The sequence below is a fragment of the Dipodomys merriami genome, unplaced genomic scaffold (genome assembly GCF_024711535.1).
Source record: "Dipodomys merriami isolate MVZ:Mamm:240054 unplaced genomic scaffold, mDipMer1.0.p SCAF_6, whole genome shotgun sequence".
Classification (NCBI taxonomy): domain Eukaryota; kingdom Metazoa; phylum Chordata; class Mammalia; order Rodentia; family Heteromyidae; genus Dipodomys; species Dipodomys merriami.
In genome coordinates this window covers 912563-937415 of record NW_027206179.1, presented here as the reverse complement: position 1 = coordinate 937415, position 24853 = coordinate 912563, and the positions used below count along the sequence as shown (strand labels likewise).

At 54.0% G+C, this 24853-nt stretch overlaps 3 protein-coding genes across 6 annotated transcripts; 1 reads left to right on the top strand and 2 right to left on the bottom strand.

Annotated features, from left to right (window-relative positions):
* The first annotated feature begins 1023 nt into the window (after positions 1–1023).
* Positions 1024–10340, top strand: Tspan16 (tetraspanin 16). Its single transcript, XM_070001839.1, has 7 exons — positions 1024–1309; positions 1757–1954; positions 4697–4771; positions 6112–6219; positions 7126–7278; positions 8772–8855; positions 10149–10340. Exons 1-7 carry the CDS (start codon positions 1241–1243, stop codon positions 10194–10196), a joined length of 735 nt encoding a protein of 244 aa, XP_069857940.1. The 5' UTR covers positions 1024–1240; the 3' UTR covers positions 10197–10340.
* Positions 10341–12948: 2608 nt separating this feature from the next.
* Rab3d (RAB3D, member RAS oncogene family) lies at positions 12949–19964 on the bottom strand. 2 transcript variants are annotated; one of them, XM_070002225.1, is made up of 5 exons: positions 19852–19964; positions 17103–17443; positions 16396–16514; positions 16191–16315; positions 12949–14891 (listed from the first exon to the last, which is right to left on the bottom strand). In XM_070002225.1, the coding sequence occupies exons 2-5, from the start codon at positions 17328–17330 to the stop codon at positions 14704–14706; spliced, it is 660 nt and encodes a 219-aa protein (XP_069858326.1). In that variant the 5' UTR covers positions 17331–17443; positions 19852–19964; the 3' UTR covers positions 12949–14703. The 2 variants fall into 2 exon arrangements, with proteins under 2 accessions (XP_069858326.1, XP_069858325.1); XM_070002224.1 differs by having other exon boundaries at positions 17103–17374.
* A 1229-nt stretch (positions 19965–21193) lies between these two features.
* On the bottom strand, positions 21194–24783 carry Tmem205 (transmembrane protein 205). Of its 3 annotated transcripts, none has more exons than XM_070002222.1 (4): positions 24427–24783; positions 23670–23778; positions 23418–23581; positions 21194–21539 (listed from the first exon to the last, which is right to left on the bottom strand). In XM_070002222.1, exons 2-4 carry the CDS (start codon positions 23767–23769, stop codon positions 21234–21236), a joined length of 570 nt encoding a protein of 189 aa, XP_069858323.1. In that variant the 5' UTR covers positions 23770–23778; positions 24427–24783; the 3' UTR covers positions 21194–21233. The 3 variants fall into 3 exon arrangements, with proteins under 3 accessions (XP_069858323.1, XP_069858321.1, XP_069858324.1); XM_070002220.1 differs by having other exon boundaries at positions 24463–24783; XM_070002223.1 differs by lacking the exon at positions 24427–24783 and adding an exon at positions 24288–24350.
* Between the last annotated feature and the right edge of the window lie 70 nt (positions 24784–24853).

The window sequence follows — 24853 nt, the reverse complement described above, 5'->3', positions numbered from 1 at the left end:
GCTGACCGGCCAGGCGACATCTGTAGGGACCAGGACACATCTGCGTGTGTTCGAGGGGAAGTGCTGCCGTGTGTGTGTGTGTGTGTGTGTGTGTGTGTGTGTGTGTGTGAGCGAGAGCTCCCACATCTCCAGATGTGCCCCAGCTGCGCGCCAGCTGCAGCACAGGGCCGCAGTTCTGCTGCCTGCCACCAGAGGGGGAGCGCGAGGACCGGATCGGAGTCGTTGCTTAGCAATGAAGCGGAGGGAAGCGCTGCGGGGAGGGGCGGTACCTGTTTCGACGAAGGGGCGGTGCTTCGGGGTGGGAGGGGCCTAGGAGGGGTGCGGCTGCCCTGGAGATGCGATCCATAGGTCGGATTGCCTAAGGGAGGGTGGTGGGCGTGGCTTCTCTCAGTGCCCAACAGGGGCGGGGTTACGAGGGGCGGGGCTTATGAGAGGCGGGGCCAGTCATCACTCCCAGAGTCCTTTTTTTTTGTTTGTTTTGATTTTTGTCGGTCGTGGGGCTTGAACTCTGGGCCTGGGCGCTGTCCCTCAGCTCTTCAGCTCAAGGCGAGCGCTCTACCACTTGAGCCACAGCGCCACTTCCAGTTTTCTGGTGGTTTATTGGAGATGAGGCTCACGGTCTTTCCTGCCCGGGCTGGCTTTGAACCATGATCCTCAGATCTCAGCCTCCTGAGTAGCTAGGATAACAGACGTGAGCTGGGTTCTTATTTTCAAACGATCTTTTGTCAGCCCAGTCCTAGGCCCAGAGGCACAACTGTCAGCGGGCTGGGCTGGAGCCTCTTGATTCCTGCATTCTACCTCGTGTTCCTTCAGAGGCTACTGGCCAGGTTTTGGGGACACAGCACAGGGCATCCCAGGTCCCTGTCCTTTCATAGTTTGTGTCAATGACACCAATGATCAGGACTCCCCCCCGCCCGTGAGAAGGTGACAGTGGGAAGGGCGGAGGGGGGACGGACACCTGTTTCCCAGGGCACCAGCAGCGCTTTGCTGTGCCATCCGATTGTGATGTGATAAAGGCTTGGGGCTGAGGCTGGCACCTGTTGGGCCAGCCCTAAAGGAGGGTGGGGGGGAAGCAGACCAGGAAACCAATCAAGCAGCCAGGAGACAAAGGGGGAGGAGCCAGCCAACTTCATTCACCCCCTCCCCAAGACCTCCAACAGCAAACAAACCTGGCCAGCAGTAGCCCAGCTGTGTGGGAAGATGCTGACTTAAACCTCCAAGACCCCCCCATCTGACAAACATGACGGAAACCCACACGCCCTACTCCTCGCTGAAGAAACTAATATCGTGCTTCAACGGTGTGGTGGCTGTAAGTGTGTCAGCACCCTAACCCTCGGTGGGTCTCTGCCCTTCCTGCGCAGCCAGCAGGGAGATCCCATGGGGATCTGAGATGTCCCCCCCCCCCCCCACATCCCCCAAAACAAGCCGGGCAAGGCTGGCGGGAGTGGAGCATGCTGGGAACAGAGCGGCCAGCTCAGCCCTGACCCCTAGCGGCAGGGCCCGGAACTGTGTGTAGATCTCTGGTTCAAGAGATGCGAACCCCAGGCCGCTTGAGCCACAGCGCCACTTCCGGTGTTCTGGGGGTTCATTGGAGATCAGAGTTTCCTGCCAGGGCTGGCTTTGAACCATGATCCTCAGATCTCAGCCTCCTTGGGTAGCACGGATGACAGGCGCGAGCCACCAGCGGCTGGCCTGGGGAATGTTCTGTGGAGCCCTTAACTATGGCTTTTCCTCCTCTCTGACTTGTGGTGTGCAGGCGTCAGGTGTCATCCTCATTGCCCTGGGCCTGGGTGTGAAGTATGGCCGGGCGTCCATGACCGCAGTCCTGGGGCTGTCCTGTGCATACCTCCTCCACTTTGGTTACCTCTTCCTGGTCCTGGGGTGCGTGATCATCCCGCTCGCCCTGGCCGGCTGGTACGGAGCCACGAAAGAAAGCCGAGGCACTCTCTTGTTTGTAAGTTGGATCTGCACCCAGAACCACAACCCTCCCCCTGCTCCCCCGCCCTCCTCCCCTTTGTGGCTTATATGACAGAACACGTTCAGGCTGGGGTCGTGGTTCAAGTGGTAAAGCACCTGCTCTAGCAAGCCCAAGCCCCCTGAGTTCCAACCGCAGAAGTGCCAAAAATATTGTAACAATAATAATAATGAAAAATAAGCAGGAAGTACTTTTTGCAGCGTGCCAGTGCTCACGCCTGTAATCCCAGCTACTTTAGAGGCTGAGCTCTGAGGATCGCGGTTCAAAGCCAGCCTGGGCAGGAAAGTCTGTGAGGCTCTTAGCTCTGATTAGCCAGCAAAAAGCCAGAGAAGTAATGTGGTTTGAGTGGTAGAGTGACAGCCTGAGTGGAAAAAGTTTCAGTGCCCAAGCCCTGAGTCCAAGACGTACCACTGACAAACACATGCACAAAGCCTTTCACTCCATGCATTTATATATATATATATATATGTTATTATATGTATATATATATATATATATATATATGCTTGAACAGTGAATCTTGCTTTCTTTTTTTGAGGGGGGGGTAGGTCATGGGGCTTGAACTCTGGGCTTGGGCGCTGTCCCTGTGCTCTTCAGCTCAAGGTGAGCACTCTACCGCTTGAGCCACAGCATCATTTCCGGTTGTCTAGTGGTTTTTATTGGACTTTCCTGCCTGGGTTGGCTCTGAACCGTGATCCTCAGCTACTCAGGCTCCTGAGTAGCTAGGGTGACATGCATGAGCCACAGATGCCTGACTTTCATCTCAGCTTTCACAGGCCTCTCAGAATGTTGTCTGAGCTGATTTGAAGTTTAATTTCTCTTTAGTGTCACCAATACTGCTGCCTGGGCTGGCTTTGGCCCATGATCTTCAGATCTCAGCCTCCTGAGGAGCTAGGATTATAGGCAGGGACTAACCCACTCACCTTCATTTTCTTTATTTTATTTTATTTTTTGGGTCAGTTGTGGGGCTTGAACTCTGGGCCTGGGTGCTGAGCCTCAGCTCTTCAGCTCAAGGTTTACACTCTACCACTTGAGCCACAGCGCCACTTCCAGCTTTTTCTGCTTATGTGATACTGAGGAATCGAACCCAGGGCCTCATGCATGCAAGGCAAGCACTCTACCACTGAGCCACCTTCCCAGCCACCCACTGAGCTCTGTGCTCAAGGCTAACACTCTACTACTTGGGCCACAGCTCCACTCCCCCCCCCCTTTTTTTATTGTGATTAACTGGAGATAAGTGTCTCCTGACTTTTTCTGCCCTGCCTGGCTTTGGAACCTTTATTCTCAGATTTTAGCCTGAGTAGTCTTGGCCCACAGGTACCCAGCTCATTTGCTTTTTATTTTTGTTGGTTGCGGGGCTTGAACTCAGGGACTGGGTGCTGTCCTTGAGCTTTTTTGCTCAAGTCTAGCAATCTACCAGTTTGAGCCACAGTACTACTTCCAGTTTGTAAGTGGTAAATTGGAAATAAGATCATAGACTTTTCTGCCCAAGCCTGAGTAGCCAGGATTCCAGGCATGAGCCCCCAGCACCTGGCTTTCATTTGCTTAGATTTTTTTGTTTGGGGCTTGAACTCTGGGCCTGGGCGCTGTCCCTCAGCTCTTCAGCTCAAGGCGAGCGCTCTACCACTTGAGCCACAGCGCCACTTCCTGTTTTCTGGTGGTTCATTGGAGAGGAGAGTCTTATGGACTTTCCTGCCTGGGCTGGCTTTGAACCGCGATCCTCAGATCTCAGCCTCCTGAGTAGCTAGGATTACAGGTGTGAGCCACCAGCGCCTGGCTTGTCCCTGAACTACTTTTGCTCAAGACCATTTGAGCCACAGCGCCACTTCCAGCCTTTTCTTTTTAAATGGTACTAGGGAATTGAACCCAGGGCTTCATGTATGCTAAGTAAGCACTCTATCACTAAGCCACATTCTCAGCCCCTTCATTTGCTTTTTTTTTTTTTTCCCCCCTGGTCATGGGGCCTGAACTCTGGGCCTGGGCCCTGTCCTTCAGCTCTTCTCCTCAAGGCCAGTGCTCTACCACTTGAGCCACAGCGCCACTCCCGGCTTTTTCTGCTTAAAGGGTCCTGAGGAATTGAACCCAGGGCCTCATGCATGCGAGGCAAGCACTATACCACTGAGCCATCTTCCCAGCCCCTGCCCCAGAACTCTTTAAGGTCTCCTTTTAAGCCTCCCCAAATGGGGGTCCAGCTAGCAACTCCCCCAAGTGTCCCACGCGTGGCCTCTTAACATTCAAGGAAGTAACGGGAGGAATAAAAATGGCTGGCTCCAGATATGAGTTCTTTTTGTTGTTGTTGGTGGTGGTGGTCGTGGGGTTTGAACTCAGGGCCTTGGTGCTACCCCTGAGCTTTTTCCCCTCAAGATGAGCACTCTACCACTTTGAGCCACAGCGCCACTTCTGGTTTTCTGGTGGTTCTTTGGAGATAAGGCTCTTTCTCTTCTTCTTTCTCCTCTGTCTCCACATACCTCCATTTCTTGCAGGCCCACAGTTTACTCTCCCTCCAATACTCTTTTTCTGCCTGGAAAAAAAAAAAAGTCTCACAGACTTTCCTGCCTGGGCTGGCTTTGAGCCACGATCCTCAGATCCCAGCCTCCTGAGTAGCTAGAATGACAGAGCACCAGCACCCGGCCTGAGTTCTTTGACATTGTACAAGGGCGATGGGGTGGGGATGCATGGGTAGCAGCCAGCCCTGCAGGGCCACGACCCCCTGTCTTGCAGTGTTTCTTGTTCATGGTGACCGTCCTCATCGTGGAGATCACAGCCACCTCCGTGATCCTGGCCTTCTTCCCAATTGTAAGTAAGGTGCTGCATGAAATCACATCACACTTCCCACCTGCACCTCCGTGGAAGCCACGCCCCCACCACGGAGCCATGCCCAATACCGAGGAGCCACGCCCCCAGGCCTGAGCCCTGTCCCAATCACAGAGCCACGCCCCCACGGAGAAGCCACGCCCCCACCACTGCAACACGCCAAAGCGGCTGAGCTATCTTTTCTGTTGAGCCACGCCCCTACCTCAGAGTCAGATTCCCAGGACTGAGCCCCGCCCCACCACTAAGCCCCGCCCAGGATGGAGCCACACCCTACCACGGAGCCACGTCCCTTGAGTGGAGCCCCACCCCTGCCCGTGGAGCCTCCTCTGCAGACGTTAGCCACGCCCCCACCTCCAAGCCGTGCCTCACCACAGAGCCACGCCCCCAGCGCTGAGTCTCACCCCTATGTTGAGCCACATTCCCAGGACAGAGCCACGCCCCTATGGCAGAGCCACGCCCCCGGCGCTGAGCCACGCCCCCAGGCTGAGCAGTCCAAGGTCCTGGGTGGAGCGCGCACCTCAGTTACCCGCGGGCACCCGCTCTCCACGCGCCCCTGCAGGGACGATGCGCACGGCTGCAGATCAGGGAACTAATGCAACCACACTCAGCTTGGACTCGCGTCAGGGCCTCGGTGGGGACACAGGAAACAGAAGCAGGGACAAGTGTGAAGTGGGAGGAACTTTTTTGGGCCGAGAGAAAAAGGTGGGAGGGAGACGCCGCGCTCTCCTCCCCTGGGCGCTTTCAGCCGCGTGCTGCTGCATGAAAAAATAGAAACGGAAATATCCTGTATACTTCCCTCCCTCCCTCTCTCCCTCCCTCCCTCCGTCCCTCCCTCCCCCCGTCCTTCCTCCCCTCCCCTCCCCTCCTCTCCTCTTTTTGAGACAAGATCTTGCTACTTAGCCAGACCAGGCTGGCCTTGAACTGCTTACTAAGGGACCCTGTCAAACCTGAAACCCAATCTTCCTGCCTCACCCTCTCAAGAGCTGGTATTCCAGGCGTGCACCGCCTCACCAGGCTCTCTACTCAATTCTTTAATCCAGTTCCAGCCAAATCGTAGGTGTACCCGGCTTGTGGGCGATTCAAAAAGAGCAGATGAGTCAAGTTGGTTCGTCAGTGATGGGGAGGACCAGATGCACTTGATGGCAACTCCCCCCTTTTGTGTTCCCCCACTGGGGCGGGTGATCTGGCAGCCTGAAGACACCGCTTTCTAGCACAGACCCTGAACTGAGGGGAAGGAGAGCAAAGGAAGCGCAAACAAAAAACTTTGGGTCCTCCTTGGCTGTCTTGTGTTCATCTCTTCTGTTTCTGGTTTGTTCTGGAAGGTTCGAGATGTGGCCTTGGAGCACAACTTTGCCACCTTGAGGAAGAATTATAAAGGTTACAACGAGCCAGATGACTTCTCAGCACAGTGGAACTTGGTCATGGAGAAGGTGAGTGTGGCTTTTTCAGGAAATTGGAGTCAAATAGATACCACAGGAGACTGACCATCTCAGCCATTTCTGCTGGGCGTGTTTGGTGGTATCAGGTTTCCAAGAAACCTGGGCAGAAGTTACTAAGACCCTCTATCACAGTCAATAAGCTAGGAGTAGTAGCTGTGCATAGTAGCTCATACTTGAAATTCGTGCAATTCAGGAGGCTGAGATCTGAGGATCACAGTTCATAGCCAGTCCAGGCAGGAAAACTGAGACTTTGTTGTTGTTGTTGTTGTTGTTCATTGTAGGGCTTCAGCTCTGGGCCTGGGTGCTGTCCCTCAGCTCAAGGCTAGCGCTCTACCACTTGAACCACTGTGACACTTCCTGTTTTCTGGTGGTTTATTGGAGATAAGAGTCTTGCTGTCTTTCCTGCCCGGGCTGGCTTTGTACCTCCATCCTCAGATCTCAGCCTCCTGAGTAGCTAGGATTGCAGGCGTGAGCCACCAGCGCCTGGCTAATTCTGAGACTTTTGTCTCCAGTTAATTACCCAAAAATCTGGAAGTAGAGCCATGCCTCAAGTGGTAGAGTGCTAACTTTGATCACAAAAGCTCATGGAGAGTACTCAGGCCCTGAGTTCAAGTCCTATGACTGACAAAAAACAAAAGCAAAAACTAAAGAAACCAGTGACTGGATTAAGTGACCTCCGTCCTTAGCTCTCAGCATCCTGAATAACTGATGACAGGCATGAGACACCAGCACCTTAGAGTTTACCTTTTATCCTGATCAGATGAAGAGCCATGGAAGGTTCTGGGCCATGATAGGAATATTAGAATTGCTCTGGATTGTAGCTACGGGGATTGTGGTTTTCTACTGCATGTAATTACTTGAAAAGAAGACTTTCATCTCTTGTTTTTCTTCCCACAGCTAAAGTGCTGTGGGGTAAATAACTACACCGATTTCTCTGGCTCTTCCTTTCAAATGACAACCGGCCACGCTTACCCCAGGGGCTGCTGTAAATCCCTAGGCACTCCAACTTGTGATGGGCAAAATGTATCCATGGAAGTCATCCACCACGAGGTAATTCAGGATTTGGTTGTGTGTTGCCCCCCCTCCCCCCCTGTGGACTTAAAACCAGTTACTTATTGGTGGAGATCCTAGCAAAGGGGAGACAAAAATTAACTCTCATTCAGTGTTTGGTTCCTTCCGGTAAGTGTAGCTCCGTTGGTTGTGTCAGTTAGTTTTCTGTGACTGTAGCATATTACCTGAGGTAATGGATTTAAAAAGCAGAAAGGTTTCTTTGGCCTTGTAGTTTTCAGAGGTTTCATAGTTGGTTGGCATGGTCATTTTGGAAGGCGGTGGCAAGGTAGCAATAATGTTGGGGGGCACATGGGGGAGGAAACACCTCAGTTCATGGACAAGGGATGAAGGAGAGACAGGAAGAGAACACAATCTTCCCTCTTCAAGCGTAGAGTATGCATCCATCCCTTCATGCCTTGGAAGACCTAAGTCTTCCAAGTAACTCCTACCTGTGTGTGTGTGTGTGTGTGTGTGTGTGTGTGTGTGTGTGTGTGTGTGTGTGTGTGTGTGTGTGTGTGTTGGTACCAGGGATTGAACTCAGGGTCTCATGCTTTTTGAGCTTATTAGCTCCGCTGGCACTCTGCCACTTGAGTCATTCTTCCAGCATGTTTTTTTTGCCAGTCTTGGGGCTTGAACTCAGGGCCTAGGTGCTGTCCCTGAGCTGCTTTTGCTCAAGGCTAGCCCTCTACCATTTGAGCCATGGTGCCACTTCTGGCTTTTTCTGCTTATGTGGTGCTGAGGAATCGAACCCAGGGCCTCATGCATGTGAGGCAAGCGCTCTACCACTGAGCCACCTTCCCAGCCGTAGTTGGTAATTCTAGAGCTAGAGTTCCTGGACCTTTCTACCTGGCTGGCCTTGGACCTTGATTCTCTAGATCTCAGCTTCCAGAGTAACTATGACAACAGGTGTGAGCCACCAACACCCAGTTGAGCCCTGTTTCTTAAAGGCTTTACCATAGCACTGAGCTGGCAAGCTAAGCCTTTAATCCATGAGCCTCTGGGGAACATTCTAGATCCAAACTGCCAAGAGGAGTTAGGGTTTCCCTTTCCATTTTCTTAGAAGACAGATCTGAGAATGAGATTCTGTCAGGTATAAATGATGCAAGCTAGTTGGGCGTTGGTGGCTCCCGCCTGTCATCCTAGCTACTCAGGAGGCTGAGATCTGAGGTTCGCTGTTCAAAGCCAGCCCAGACAAAGATAAATCCATGAGACTCTTATCTCCAATGAACCACCAAAAACCAGAAGTGGCACTGTAGTTCAAGTGGTAGAGCACTTGCCTTGAGCTGAAGAGCTGAGGGACAGTGCCCAGGCCCAGAGTTCAAGCCCCACGACTGACAAAGAAGAAGAGGAGGAGTCTGGTCTTTGGAACACATCCTCTTCCCTCTGAATCAGAGAGGGTTTTGGGGTGGCCCCAAGGCTGGGCTTCATGGAGCCCTAGCTTTGCTGAGCATCTAACTGCCTTCCTCTGCTTGCTTTCACATTTATATTCTCAGGGATGCTTCTCCAAACTCCTCAAAATAACCAGGACTCACAGCCTAACCCTGAGTGGGGTCTCTGTGGGGGCAGCCATGATCCAGGTAAGACCCAGCCTCTGAGGTTTTGCTTGTTGTTGCTGGTACTGGGGCTTGACCTCAAAGAGTCTCCCAACTCCCTAGGCTGGTGCTCTCCCTCTTGAACCATGCCTCCAGCTCAGCTTTTTGCCAATCTTTTTTTTTGTTGTTGTTGGTCGTGGGGCTTGACCTCTAGGCCTGGGCACTGTCCCTCAGCTCTTTAGCTCAAGGTGAGCGCTCTACCACTTGAGCCACAGCACCACTTCTGGTTTTCTGGTGGTTTATTGGAGATGAGTTTCATAGACTTTCCTGCCCAAGCTGGCTTGGAACTGTGAACCTCAGATCTCAGCCTCCTGAGTAGCTAGGATTACAGGCGTGAACCAACAGAGCCTGGCTTCGCCAGTCATTTTGCAAAATGGAGTTTCTAGCCCTTTTCTGCCTGACTGTCTTTGAACCTCAATTCTGGAGATCTCAGCCTCCTGAGTAGCTAGGATGACAGGCGCGAGTCATTGGCGCCCAGCAGTGGGAGAGCTTTGAGCAAAAGAGCTCGGGGATAGCACCCAGGCCCTGAGTTCAAATCCCATGACAAAAGAAAAGAAGACATTTGTTTTTATAGACAAACGATTATAGGCAGACAAAGGACATTTTATAAAAGGATCACTTCATAAGGAAACATACTGGATTCCAAATGTATGATCTATATGTACAAGTGTAAAATGTAAATAAGTGTAATATAAAAATAGAAACCTTTGCACCTAAAAAGAGCTTCCAAATAAGTATAATAAAAAGAGAGGCTAGACATTTTAATGATAATAGTTGGAGCCTTTACCATTTCCCCTAGCAATAATGAACCATTAAGCAGAACATCAATGAGAGGCTAAGTGGTGGGGAGGGGAGGAGAGAAGGAATATAAACCAATGAACAAAGGCTCCAGGCTCGGCTCTCCCACCTGACCATATTTCCTCTTGGTACTTCCTATTGGACAAACCTTCCAGGAAGTCCAAGGGCAAAGGCCTTCCTATTGGGCAATCTAATAGGCGGTCAGAGAACAGAGGATTCTGGGAAATGTAGTCCTTTAGGGTTAGGCAGGAACAGCTATTTGTATTATACATACAAAATCTCCATCCTTTTCCCTGGAATCACTGTTCACAGGACCAAAGCGGTTCTAACTTGGCCCAGACAGACCTCTAGCCATCTGGAAAATTCAGACCTCCACTTTCTACTCCAGGGTGTCTCCCCCACTACCCTGTGAACTCCACTTTGATTTTAGTTTGGAAGTTTCCAGTGATGGCGCAGTGTTCTGTTCTTTTCGCATTGCAGCTGCCAGGAATTCTTGCCACTTTGCTGCTGTTCATCAAGCTGGGCTGACAGTGAGGCCTGGAGAGCATGGGACACCCGAGTCCACCAGGCTGCTGGGCACGGAGCCCACTTTTTATTTCTCTGGGACACTCACTGCTTTTGGAGAGTAATAATAATTTAAAAAGAAATCCAAGAAGCCACTGTCCACCTTCATTCCTGTCTCTTTGGTTTTATTTTTCTTTTCTTTTGATCATGGAGCTTGAACTCTGGGCCTGGGCGCTGTCCCTCAGCTCTTCAGCTCAAGGTGAGTGCTCTACCACTTGAGCCACAGCGTCACTTCCTTTTTCCTGGTGGTTAATAGGAGATAAAAGTCTCACGGACTTTCCTGTCTGGACTGGCTTTGAACTGCGATCCTCCGATCTCAGCCTCCTGAGTAGCTAGGATGACAGGCGTGAGCCACTGGCGCCCGGCTTCTTTGGTTTTCTTTTATACCTCAGCTGGCAATGGTTTTAGTTTGGAATACCTTGAGCAGGACAGTGTGCAAGTCTGTTTTTGTTCCTATCATGAAAAATCTGAGGCCGGTTATTTATAAAGAGGTTTGCACTGGGCACCAGGGGCTCATGTTTGTCATCCTAGCTATTCAGGGAGCTGAGAGCGGAGGATTGTGGTTTAGAGCCAGTCCAGAGAGAGGTCTGTGACACTCTTATTTCCAATAAACTACTCAGAAAAAGCTGGAAGTAGTCGTGTGGCTCAAGTGATAGAGCACTAAGAGGCTCAGGGACAGAGTTCAAGACCTGAGTTCAAGCCTCAGGACCAGAAAAAAAGAAGATTTGATTGGACACTGGTGGCTCACATCTCTAATCCTAGCTACCCAGAAGGCTGAGATCTGAGGATCCAACTTCAAAGCTGACCTTGGGCAGTAAAGTCCATGAGACTATTATCTCTGCCTGATCAGCAAAACAACAACAAAAACCCAGGAAGTTGAACTGCTGAGGCTCAAGTGCTAGAGCACCAACCTTGAATGAAAAAGCTAAGGGACTACACCCAGATCACAAGTTCAAGCCCCGCTACCAGGATACACACAAAGAAGCTTTAGTTTCTGATCTGGAAGGCTGAGAGTTTCAAGCTCTACCAGACCTGCCAAGGTTCTTCTTGTGCGTGGGACCCTCTAGATTCCCAAAGCTACATACGGCTTTGTATAAAGAGACCAAGTAAGATTGAGGGACTCGATTCTCTCTTCACACAAGCCCCCACCCTCAATATTTTGCCTAACACAAACGTGCTCCCCAAGCCCCAACCTCCAAGTGCCATTCAGTATGACCTGGGGGAATTGTTTCCAGCACCTTCACTCTGGGAAACATATACAACCCTTCTTTAATCCTACTAGGTCTGACTCAGCCACAAAGTCTGTGGGCCCCACAAACCCCTCCCTGTCAAGTTAACATTTGCTATAATGACTCACCTTTTTTTCTTTTTTTGGTCGGTTGTGGGGCTTGAACTCTGGGCCTGGGCAGTCCCTCAGCTCTTCAGCTTAAGGCAAGTACTCTACCACTTGAGCCACAGTGCCACTTCCGGTTTTCTAGTGGTCTATTGGAGATCATAGTCTCACGGACTCTCCTGCCCGGGCTGGCTTTGAACCGCGATCCTCAGATCTCAGCCTCCTGAGTAGCTAGGATTACAGGCATGAGCCACAGGCACCCGGCTTCACCTTTCTTTAAATTAAACTGAATCCCTTTTAACAACACCCTAGAAAAACAAAAGTAAGTTTATTCCCGCTCACATTCGGAGGTTTGCATCCATGGTGGACTGGAGAAAGAGGAGGCTGCAGACCTCATGGTGGTCAGGAAGCAGAGAGGGAGCTTGTGCTGATGAACTTTCTCCTACCTTTGCTCCATCCATGCTTTCAGCTTATTGGATGATGCCAGTGACAATCAGGGCAGGTCGTCTTCCAGCACCATGTGCTGTCCCACAAGTCAATCATCTCTAGAAACGCCCTCAGGGACACACCTACAAGTCAGCTTTACAAATCCCCTAGGTGTCCCAAAAAAACCTTCAAAGAGCTAGTGCGCCTTCCAGCCTGAAGAAAACGCTGCGCGCCACAGATGGCCATTGGCCCTCCTCTCAGCCGCCTCCAGCCGCAGCTCACCCCGGCAAATCAAAGAACAAATTGTGTTCGAGCCTCTTGGGATTTTATTCTTTTTCTTGTGTGGAACAAAGTGCACATCCATCCTCACTGGATGGAAAGGGACTGGTGCCCAGGAGAGTTGGTTGAGGATGGACATGGCGGCCTGGGTAGATTTGGGGAATGCCAGGGAGAGGCTGTAGCACAATTACAGCTCCACTGCCAGGTTCTTCACGTGAAGGGGGAAAGACAGAAGATGATCCCCAGAGAAAGCAAGAAAGGGAAGGAGGGAAGAAAGGCAGAGGGAGGGAAGGAGGAAGACAGAGGTTTCTCGTGGTCTTTGGTTTAATTTCTGCCCATAAACAGCACCCATACCCCATGATTTTCAAGGACATTGGTTCACCTTGAGTTCTCTTCAGAGAACCCCAAAACAGGTAATTTTTTTTTTGTCAGTAGTGGAATTTGAATTCAGGATCTCACACTTGAGCCATATCTCTAGCCTGGCATTTTTGGTTAGTTAATTTTGGAAAGTGAGTCTTGAGGACATTTTTAACCCAACCAGCCTCAAACCATGATCCTCAGACCTCAGCCTCCTAAGTAGCTAGGATTACAGTGTGAGTCATGGGCACCTGTTCCCCACCCCAAGCATCTTTTCTTAAATGCCTTTGACAATGTTAAAGCAACAACAAAATGCTTCACTTGCACTCCAAATGATGTATTGGCATATACAAATCAGCTTCTCTTGGAAGATATCCGTAGGTCCACTGATAAAGGGTAAACAGAACTCCCACAAAACAAATTAGAACTTGAATCAGACCCTGTGATTCACACATATCCCTAGGGAGGAAGCTGAGGACACTGAATCTGCAGGATGACTCCATCTTAATCAATGAAGGGCTGGGCACTGTGGCATATACCTACCATCCCAGCTACAAAGGAAACACAAATAGGAGGAACACAGTCCAGACTCAACCAGGCAGGGGGTGGGGGAGGAGAGATCCCATATTGGGGAAAAAAAAGAAAGCTTAAGCAAAAGCAAGAGGCCTGGGAATGTGGCTCAAATGGTAGATCTCCTGCCTGGCATGTGTATAGCCTGGAGCTCAACCCCAGTATCACACACATGCGCGCGTGCACACGCACACAGACAGAAGCCAGCCTGGGCTGTGTGGACATTGGTCAATTTCCTTTTTGCGCAGGATGTTGAGATTTGTAAAGATCTTGCTTAAAATACAACCGGTCAGATAAGGAGGGAAGCCCTGGTCTCCGGTCAGACAGTCTTCAGTGGGAATATTAAGAGCTGGGTAATTCTCAGCCCCATCTGCCGTGGCCAGAATGTTCTAGAAAGCTGGGCACACTTAGAATCCCAGCGACTCAGGAGGCTGAGATCTAAGGATTGCAATTAGAAGCCTACCCAGGATAGAAAAGTGTGTGAAACTCACCCCCAACCAGCAAAAAGCTAGAAGGAGAGCTGTAGCTCAAGTGGTAGAGCACCGGCCTTGAGTGGAAAAAGCCAAGCAAGAGAGCACAAGACCCTGAGTTCAAGCCCTAAAAAAAGACACGGAATGTTCTAGAATGTCTCAGCATCAGAGGTGCAGTGGGTGAAAGATTGCGGGGTGGAGGGGTGGGGGGGACCAAGGCACTTTGGGGACCCCATGCCAGGGTATGGCTCCATACAGCAGCTGGACTTGAGGGGGGCCGTGTTGCACAAGCATTCTGTGAGCAGGGTGGGGGGCTCTAATGGGGGAACCCCAATCATCACCCCAGCTTGGAACCATGGCATCCAGGCGACTCACAGAGCCGGCTGAAGACCAGGCTGAGGGAACCCGAGAAAAACAGGTGATCGCCACCTCCCCGAACGTGAACTTGGACAAGACACCCCAACTTCAGGCAGCTTTGTTTTCTGTCCCTTGTGGGGCTTGAACTCAGGGCCTGGGCGCCGTCCCTGAGCCTCTTTGTGCTCAAGGCAAGTGCTCTAACCACGTGAGCCACAGCGCCACTTCCGGTTCTCTGGTGGCTCATTAGTCTCGTGGTCTTTCTGCTCAGGCTGGCCTCCAGCTGGGATCCTCAGATCTCAGCCTCCTGAGTTGCTAGGATGACAGGCGGGAGCCATCACCAGCGCCCAGCCTCAGGCAGCTTGTAAACACCGGGCTGGGTGCCGGGGGTGGCCGGGCGGAAGTGGAAGGCACGGGTGACACCGCTGGACGCGTGGTAGGACACGTTGCCCACGGCCAGCCACGAGAATGCCACGGAAGCAGCAAGTTGGCGCACAGCCAGGACCCCAGGCCCAGCTGTCCTGAGGTTCGTGGCTCTAGAAGCGAAGGGGAGCACGCGGGGGGCGGAGGGGGTGCGGGCAGGAGGGAAGGGGGTGCTCTGAGCTTGGAGCCAGCCCCCGTGGCTCGTGCCTCAGTCATTGTCCTGCAGGAGAAGGTTGATTTGGGGCGGGGGTGATCACCCCTAACAGCTGCAGCTGCTGGGCTGGGGCGGTGGGGCGTCCCCCAGGGCCGGGCCTTTCCCATTGCTGCCGGGACTCGAGGTGGGCTCCAGAGACTCGTTCATCTTGTCACAAATGATGTCAACCAGGCGCTCGAACACCTGCTTCACGTTGATGTTCTCCTTGGCACTGGCTTCAAAGAACTCGAAACCTGCAAGGGCAAACCGTGGGGTACGCATGAGGCACCCTCCCGGGGTGGGAGAGGCCTCCGAGCCCGGGCGAACTTCAATGCTACTTTTGTTGTTATTAGTCGTGGGCCTTGAACTCAGGGCCTGGGCGCTGTCCCTGAGCTTTTGCCCTCACGGCTACCACTCTACCACTTTCACCCACAGCACCACTTCTGGCTTTCTGGTGGTTTATTGGAGATGAGTATCTTACAGAGGGGCTGGGAAGGTGGCTCAGTGGTAGAGCGCTTGCCTCGCATGCATGAGGCCCTGGGTTTGATTCCTCAGCACCACATAAACAGAAAAAGCTGGAAGTGGAGCTGTGGCTCAAGTGGTAGAGCGCTAGCCTTAAGCTGAAGAGCTGAGGGACAGTGTCCAGGCCCAGAGTTCAGGCCCATGACCCGCAAAAAAAAAAAAAGAAAAAAAGAGGTTGAGATCTGAGGATCATGGTTCGAAGCCAGCCCAGGCAGAAGTGCATGAGACTCTAATCTCCAATGAGCCATTTAGAAAAAGAAGCAGCGTTGTGGTTCAAGTGATAGAGCGCCAGCCTGGAGCAAAAGATGACCAGGGGCAGTGCCCAGGCCCTGAGTTCAAGCCCTAGGACTGGAAAAAGAAGAAAGAAAAGAAAGAAAGAAAGAAAGAAAGAAAGAAAGAAAGAAAGAAAGAAAGAAAGAAAGAAAGAAAGAAGGAAGGAAAGAAAGAAGGAAAGAAAGAAAGAAGGAAAGGAAGAAAGGAAGAAAGGAAGAGAAGAATGGAAAAGAAAGAAAGGAAGAAAGGAAAGAAGGAAGAAAGGGAGGAAGAAAGGAAAGAAGGAAGAAAGGGAGGAAGGAATGAAGGAGATAATGAACTGAAAAATCAGCTTCAGGAGGCTGAGATCTGAGGATCTCAGTTCAAAGTCAGCCTGGGGAGAAAGTCTGTGAGATTCCTATCTGCAATAAACCTCCAGAAACCTGGAAGTGGTGCTGTGGCTCAAGTGGTAGAGCGCTTGCCTTGCAGGCATGAGGCCCTGGGTTCGATTCCTCAGCACCACATAAGCAAAAAGAAAAGCCGGAAGTGGCGCTGTGGCTCAAGTGGTAGAGTGCTCGCCTTGAGCTGAAGAACTGAGGGACAGCGCCCAGGCCCGGAGTTCAAGCCCCACCACCATCAACAACAACAAAAAAGAGAAAAATCAGCTTCCATTGTAATGATCTGGGGTTCCAGGAGTGTTTGTGGGCGGGTCCCCCGAAGTGGAGCCGGGTGCTGGGGTTGGCTCTGGGCCCGGAGGCGGGGCGGGGCTGTGCACTGACCCAGGTCGGCGGCCAGCCGGTGGCCGTCCTCGGCTGGGACCACGCGCTCCTCCTCCAGGTCGCACTTGTTCCCCACGAGGAGGACCTGCGCGTTGTCCCACGAGTAGGTCTTGATCTGCGTGGCCCTGTGGAGGGGAGGGCCGTGAGCCAGGGGCTGGGGCCCGGGAAGGCCCGGGGCGGGGGTCAGCGGGGCGCCCGGCCTCACCAGTCCTGCACGGCGGTGAACGAGTCCTGGTTGGCGATGTCGTACATGAGCAGGAAGCCCATGGCGCCGCGGTAGTAGGCCGTGGTGATGGTGCGGTAGCGCTCCTGGCCCGCCGTGTCCTGCGGGAGCAGCGGTCAGCCGGCTGCGGCCCACCTGGTCCCTACCCTCACACCTGTCTGATGGGGGGGGCACACGCCTGTCCTCATGCCCAGTCTGATGGGGGAGGCAGGGACCTGTCATGTGTCAGTCTGATGGAGAAGGCACAGACCTGCCCTCATGCCCCAGTCTGCTGGGGGAGGCACTGGCCTGACATGCCCAGTCTGATGGAGGCATGGCCCTGTCTGATGGGGGTGGTACAGACCTGTTCTCATGCCCCAGTCTGAGGGGGGAGGCATGACACTGCCCCCTCCCCTTGACCTTGCTTCCAGGGACCACTTAGTGGCCACGCGGATGGAGCTGGGTTAGGAGGGCTCCATCTTCATTCCACTGTTACCATGACAACCGTTGCCAGGAGCTGGGGTGGGGGTGGGGGGCTCTGCAGACCGGACAGAGGAAGGGCGAGGGCATCTAAGGGGCTGTGCCCTGGCCGGAGATGCCACTTTCCTCTTCAGCCCCTCCATTGGGTCACCTCTCCCGGGGGACATGCGACCCCCCTCCCCCTCCCACCTGCCCCTCCCACCAACCCCTGCGCAGCAGCCCCGGCCCACCCAGATCTGCAGCTTGATCCTCTTGTCATGGCGGTAGACGGTCTTGACCTTGAAGTCGATGCCCACGGTGCTGACGAAGGCCGGGGTGAAGGAGTCGTCGGCGTAGCGGAACAGGAAGGACGTCTTGCCCACGCTGCTGTTCCCGATGAGCAGCAGCTTGAACATGTAGTCGAAGTTCTGGTCGGCAGCGTCCCGGGGGCCCGCAGGGGGGTCTCCGGCCGACGCCATCGCGCGGAGACCTGGGGGATCCGCAGCTGCAGCCGCCCGCAGCCCTGAAGGGCGCAATCAGACACCAGTGGCAGGTTCGGTGGATCTACCTGGCCTGGGTTCAAATCCTGGCTCTGCCAGGTGGAGATCCAAATCACCTGGCGTTGTGCTGTTCTCACTGATTGGCTCTCAATATCCTCTTTTAGAAAACGGGATGCCTGACCATTGGATGGCCAAGCAGGAGTGGCTCACACCTGTAGTTTTAGCTACTCAGGGGGGCTGAGATCTGAGGATGGCGGTTCAAAGCCAGCCCGGGAGAAAAGTCCCCCATGAGATTCTTATCTCCAATTAACCATTCAAAAACAGGAAGTGGGGCTGGGAAGGTGGCTCAGTGGAATAGTGCTTGCCTGGCATGCATGAGGCCCTGGGTTCGATTCCTCAACACCCCATAAGCACAAAAAGCCGGAAGTGGTGTTTTGGCTCAAGTGGTAGAGCCCTCACCTTGAGCTGAAGAGATGAGGGACAGCGCCCAGGCCTAGAGCTCAGGCCCCACGACCAACAAAAATAAAACAAACAAACAGAAGTGGTGCTGTGGCTCAAATGGTAGAGCACTAGCCTTGAGCAAGAAGAGGTTCGGGACATCTAAGTCCTGAGTTTAAGAGGCACAACTGATTAAAAAAAAACAAACTTCATTGGTTGGGAGCCTAAAATGAGGTAGGTGTGTGTGTGTGTGTGTGTGTGTGTGTGAAAATGAGGTAGGTGTGTGTGTGTGTGTGTGTGTGTGTGTGTGTGTGTGTGTACACTAGTACTGAGGCTCCAAACTCTTTTTTTTTTTTGTCAGTTGTTAGGCTTGAACTCTGGGCCTGGATGATGTCCCTTAGCTCTTCAGCTCAAGGCTAGCGCTCTACCACTTGAGTCACAGCATCACTTCTGGTTTTCTGGTGGTTCATTGCAGATAGGAGTCTCACAGACTTTCCTGCCTAGGCTGGCTTTGAACTGGGATCCTCAGAACTTAGCCTCCTGAGTAGCTAGGATGACAGGCATGAGCCACCAGAGCCTGGCTTGAGGCTCAAACTCAAAGCTTCGCCTTCTCCCTTGACTTTTCCTGCTGGCTGGCCCTCTACCACTTGAGCCTCACCTCCAGTCTCTTTTTTTTTTTTGCTGGTCAGCTGGAAATCAGAATCTCACAGCTTTGTCTGCCCACACTGGCTTTGAATCAGGATCCTCAGATCTCAGCCTCCTGAGTAGCTAGGATCAGAGATTCCAACCAGCAGCACCTGGCCCAAATGAGTTTCTTTATTCATTCAATGAACACACCCAGCCTGTCTGTGCCAGGGGCTGTTCCTGGCAAGGACACAGCGGTGAATAAGACAAAGGGGTGGGAGGAAGGCTTCCCACATGCTTTCTAGAGAGTTCGTATTGATACCCAGGGTATAACCACTGCTCAGAAATTCAAGGCTAGGGCAGGGGGCGCACAGGCTGCACCACGCGTGTGGACTTTGCTCTCAGGTAGGCAGCTGGTATAGCCCAGGTATGATCTGGAAGACCAGAGCCACCTGCCAGCTGGACAGATCCCCCCCCCTTTTCCTGGGCATGGATGTTGACTTTGGCAGGTATTGGCTACTGGGGTGCCTGCCCGCCCCCCCCTTCCAAGCCCAGTTTAACCCTTTCCCTGACTTCCCTAGACAGAACATTTGTAAATCCCCGGCTCTGCTTGCAAGTACTTGCTATTTTCTATTTGTCAAAGGGGCTGGAATTTTCTCCCTCTTCTGAGAGGCTGACTCAAACTCAGACTCAACCCAGGAAGGCAGGAGATCCATTTCTCCAAGGCCAAAAAAACAGGGTCCCAGGCGTCTAATTATCTCAGGCCCCCCACCTCCACGACCACCACCCTGGCGGTCCTGTTCCCCTTCGCCCGCCCGCCCCCAAGACTCTGCTTTGGGACCCATAACCAACTTGCAAGCATTTGCAAACACCCAGTATGTTTGGGGGGGGGGTAGGCGGGGAGGAGGCTCAGCTCTGGGTCCGGCCCCAGGCCTCAGTTTCCCCCAGCTGTCTACCGCAGCTTCCGGAACTGGAGGAGAGGCGGGCACCCCGCCGAGCTGTTTCTCAATGACCACCGGGCGTTTTCTTTTTTTTTTTTTTTTCAGCCAGGACCCAGCCAGCCCCACCCCGAGTTCCCGGAGAACGAGTCTGAGGAGGGGCAGGGCCGCCAGGCTGTGGGCCCGGCCCCGCCCCACCTCCCTCCGCCGGGCACCAGGTAGGGGTCCGGGGCCCTCGGACCCGGCCCCCTTCTCCGTGGGCTTGGGGCGCCGGCCGCCTCCCCCATCACCATATGGACCGCCCGCGGGTCCCCGGCCGGGGATCAGCCCCGCGCCCGCGCCCGCGGCCCGGGCCCGGGGAGCCCAGCGGGGTGCGGGCGCGGGGCCCGCGGCCCCCGCAGCCTCGCCCTGGTCCCCAGGCCCTGCCCCGACCCCCTCCCGCCTCCGGACCGGCAGGCACGCGCAAGGGGAAGCGGGTGCGCTCCTGCGCAGGGGATCACCTCTTATCCCGGACGCTGCCCGCAGGTGTCCGCCTCCCTAGTTGCTGCGGCCTGACCCCGGCCGCGACCCCGGCCCCGCAGTCGCCACCACCGCGCCGTCGGCAGCCACCCGGATCCCGCGCGGGCTCCGCCCAGACGGCGAGGGAGGGGCCGGGGCCTGCGACGGCGAGGGGCGGGGCCAGCAGGCCGCGGTGGGCGGGGCCTAACTGGGGCGGGGCTGAAGGGTGCGGATGGGCGGGTCCCGAGGGTGTGGTCAGCGATAGCAAGTGGGCGCTGCTGGAGGTGCGTTGGGGGCGGGGATTGTGGGGAAGGGGCCGGCGGCCGCGGGCGGGCGGGGCCTGCGCGGTGGAGGGCGGAGCCAGAGGCCGTTGGTGGGCGGGGCCTGCGCGGTGGTGGGCGGGGCTGCGCCTGCGGAGCGCGGGTGGGCGGGGCCGGACGCTGCGGGCGCAGACCCAGCCAACCCGCCCCGGACAACCTGACAACTGACACCTCCTTCCTTAACCGAGGGTAGAAAATGACCATAGGCTGGCAGGGGGACTGGGGAGTGGGGTTCGAATCCCAGCTCCATCACTTGGCAGTCTTGTGAATTTGGACTCGTTGCTGAATCTCTCTGGGTATTAGAACTTCTTCTGCAGTAAGGAACCCAAGGGGCCGGGCGCTGGTGTCATCCCTGCTACTCAGGAGGCTGAGATCCGAGGATCGCGGTTCAAAGCCAGCCCGGGCAGGAAAGTCCGTGAGATATAAACGAATAAACGACCATAAAAAGCCGGAAGTGGTGCTGTGGCTCAAGTGGTAGAGCGCTCGCCTTGAGCTGAAGAGCTGAGGGACAGCGCCCAGGCCCGGGGTTCAGGGCCCACGACTGAAAAAGGAAAAACAAAAACAAAAAAAACCCAAGGGACCCGCGCCAGTGGCTCCCGCCTGTCATCTCTGCAACTCAGGAGACTGAGATCTGAGGATCGCGGTTCAAAGCCAGCCAGGGCGGACAAATCCGAGAAATTCTGATTTCCAATTAAACCAGGAAAATGCCAGAAGTGGATGGAGCTCTGAATCAAGTGGGAGAGTGGAAAAGTTAAGGGACGGCGCCCAGGTACTGAATTCAAGCTCCAGGACGAGGACACACACACACACACACACACACACACACACACACACACACCATCCTCATCACAATAACAACAATAGTAATAATCACAGGCACCACAGAGGAGACACTTAGGAGCTGCAATAGCTAACACCCCAAATCCTTAGGCCGTGGGAATGGGGGAAACAGGCCATGTATGCCTATGCACACATGCCCCCCACCCCTTCCCGGTAATGGAGAGAGGGGCAGAGAAACTACCAGTCATTTTGAAAGAAGCATTTATTTACACACAGGGCCCATGCTACAGGCTCCTGAGGCCCAGGGCCAGGCCGGCCAGGCACAGCCCGTTGCTCACCAGGCAGCCCAGGTTGCAGAGAGTAGACAGGCCGTGATAGTGGAAGAATTTCTTGCGGAGGGCACTGTACTTGGGGTCCTTCTCTCGCAGCTGGCGGTAGGGGTCGGGGCCCTGGTGGCTGCCGGGTACCTCCCCGCCCAGGCCCCGCTCCTTTTCCATGGCCTGCAGGGCCCACATGGCGGTCGTGGTGTGGGGCTCCAGCCAGCGGGCATTGACGGTGGCCAGCGTGAGGCTCAGGAGTAGTAGGCCGAGCTGATGGGGGGATGGCAGAGGTGAAGGTACTCACCAGGCCGGGAGGCAGGATGGGGCTCCGGGAGGGGTCCCTTCTCAATGCTCACAGTGTTCCCCAACACCAGGGGTTCCTAAGGGAAGGTTCTCTTTCCTATATTACCCCCACACTCCTGAGACTCCTCTGTTACCAGGTTTGTGGACAGGGTCTTGTTTCTCGTCCACTGTTCCCCCAAATCGAGGTTATTTAAGATGACCAGAAATTAAGCTACAGAATTCTAATTACTAGCCTGGGAAGGTGGCTCAATGGTAGAGCACTTGCCTTGCATGCATGAGGCCCTGGGTTCGATTCCTCAGCACCACATAAGCCGAAAAAGCCGGAAGTGGTGCTGTGGCTCAGGTGGTAGAGCGCTAGCCTTGAGCTGAAGAGCTGAGGGACAGCGCCCAGGCCCAGAGTTCAAGCCCATGACCACCACCACCAACAACAACAAAAAGAATTCTAATTGTTCTTTTGTTCCCCTAAACCAGGGGTCTCCAAGATAGGGCTCATTTCTTTTCTCTGTGGCCCAAACCCCAGGAGATGAGACTCAACAGAAAGTCAATAAAATGCCTGTGAGACCCATTACCTCTACTGTCTGTGACACACACACACACACATATTATTTATATATGTGTATATATTACCACTGCCAGGATTTGAACTCAGGGCCTCACCCTTGCTCAGAGTGCTTACAAGGCTGGTCCTCTACCACTCTTCTAGACTTGCTTTTTACTAGTTATTTTTTTTTTGGGGGGGGGGGGTCTGGTCGTGGGGCCTGAGCTCTGGGCCTGGGCTCTGTCCCTCAGCTCTTCAGCTCAAGGCTAGCGCTCTTACAGTGCCACTTCCGGCTTTTTTCTTTTTGCTTATGTGGTGCTGAACAATCGAACCCAGGGCCTCATGCATGCAAGGCAAGCGCTCTACCACTGAGCCACCTTCCCAGCCCTTTGCTGGTTATTTTGTGGATGGAGTCTCAGGGACTTTCCTGGCCTGGCTAGTTTAGAACTGTGATCCTTTGGATCTTAGCCTCCTGAGTAGCATGCAACAGGCACCAGTTTTGCTTTATTTTTTTGTTTTTTGTTTTGTTTGATGGGGCTTGAACTCTAGACGTGGCCACTGTTCCACAGCTCTTTAGCTCAAGGCTAATGCTCTACCACTTGAGCCACAGCACCACTTCCGGCTTTTTCTGCTTATGTGGTGCTGAGGAATCAAACCCAGGGCCTTATGCATGCAAGGCAAGCACTCTACCACTGGGCCAGCCCTGGGAAGCCAGCCCTTGTTTTGTTTTGTTTTTAACAGGATCTCACTAGGAACACAGGCTGGTTTCAGACTTAGGATCCTCCTCCTTTAAGTGCTGGATTACAGACATGCACTACCATGCCGGGCTCTGAGAGATTATTCTTGAAACACCTGTCAGGAATCACCCGCCCACACCTGAGGAATATAGTAAGTAAGGCAGGGTTGAGAAATTTGAGAGACAGAGGTAGATAGTGTCTTGCCTTGTGGCTTAGCAAATGTGTGGCGAGGGTTGGGGAGCGGATAGAGAAGTGTAAATTCCCAGTCAGGCTGGTTTTTAAACAATGAACCGAGGTCAGTGCCCCAGCTCCGCTGAGTCACCACAGCCTGGAGTGAACCCAATGACAGGGAGCAGAGGAAGTAAAAGCCAGTGGAGATCTTCTGGAATACACTAGGCTGCCAGGGACAGTTGTGAAGGCTGTGCACGCCTCAGATACCCACAAAGACACCCAGTGCTCTATCTGCAATGAACCCCCATCCCCCCTTTTGTTTTCCTAGAAAACTTGTCACTCTAGGTGGGGTCTTGGGGATTAGGTGTGTGGGGAACGGCGGCACTCAAGCCCACGTACCTGGCTGGCCTCCCAGAATGTAAGCTGAATCCAGGCACGTTGAGGAGCCAAGATGCAAAGATTGGTGAAGGCACAGCCCATGGAGATGTAAAAATAGAAAGGGAAGAGCTTGCTTTGCACGAGGCCGAAGGTATGTCGAGGAAGGTTTCGGAAGAGCAGGAAGCCTGGGAGGCAGGGCACCAGAGGTTAGGACGCTTATGGAGGGCCCTTCCCACTCCCAATGCCCAGGATGGTTAGGCTGCGGGTCCCTACCTGAGGCGAAGGTCACCCACATTTGCATGCCCCAGGCACCTGACAAGACCAGTACATGGATCACCTTAATCAGACCTCCTGAGTCCCCGCCATCTTCCATCTTGCAGCCCTGGAGAAAGTGGCACCGGTGACTCAAAGCTTTACCTTTGCCCTTTGCCCTTCAAGCCCCGAGTCTAGGGGCCAGGTCACTGCCAATCCGGCAGAGATCAAGGGGAAGCAACCCAGGAATGGGGGTGGGGAGGGGGTGGGAAGTCCCTCCAATACTCCAATCAGGATCTCAGACTCTGGACTGGGGGGCGTGGCTCAGGGGGCAGAGCGTTGGCCAGGCCAGGAGCTGAGGCCATCCTTAGCATGGCTTAAATAAATAAAAATTCCAAGCTCCCTGAACAGGCTCACGACTGTAATCCTAGCTACTCAGGAAGCTGAGATCTGAGGATCTGGGTTCAAAGACAGCCCAGGCCATTTCCAATTAGCCAACATAAAGCCGTTCTGGAGCTGTCAGCCTTGGCACCCAGGCCCCGAGTTCAAGTCCCAATACACAGAAACAACCTCAGGCTCTCGCTACCTCCGAGATTCTCCCCCCCCCCAACTTTCAGCCCTAGCACCTCAAGTCCTCACCTCTAGTGACTCCCAAGTGTCACCCCAGAATCCAGTTCTGAGTTAAAACCCGCTCTTCCTCTCCTAAAAGAACCCGAGAGATCTCCTATGAACACCCCAAACCACCCAGGGACCCCCAACTCATCCAGGGGACACAGACCGCGCCGCCAGGGCCCCGGATCTCAGCGCGAAGCACCTGGAGTCGCGAGTCGGGGCCGATCGGGTCGCCGGGGGCCAGATCACCAGGACCACCGGGCACGGCGCAGCAGCTCGGGGCCGGGCACCGCGGCGGAGCGCGGACCCCGCGGCGGGCCGTCGCCTCGGGTAGAGCTCTCCCTTTCCCCAATCAGGAAGCAGTCCCGCCTCTCCGCTGAGCCTTCAACCAATGGGATCTCACATCTGCCCTCATCTGTCCCGCCGCCTTAGGCATTGACTAATAGATTATCCGGAACTGCCTCGAAATCCCGCCCCCCTCGGCTAGGCCTTTATCCAATCATACAGTGGAGGTAACCTTAAAGGGCCAATGAGGTCGGGGGCTAGCCAGGCGAGGGGGCGGAGCTAAAGTGCAGGCCACACCCCTCTCTGTG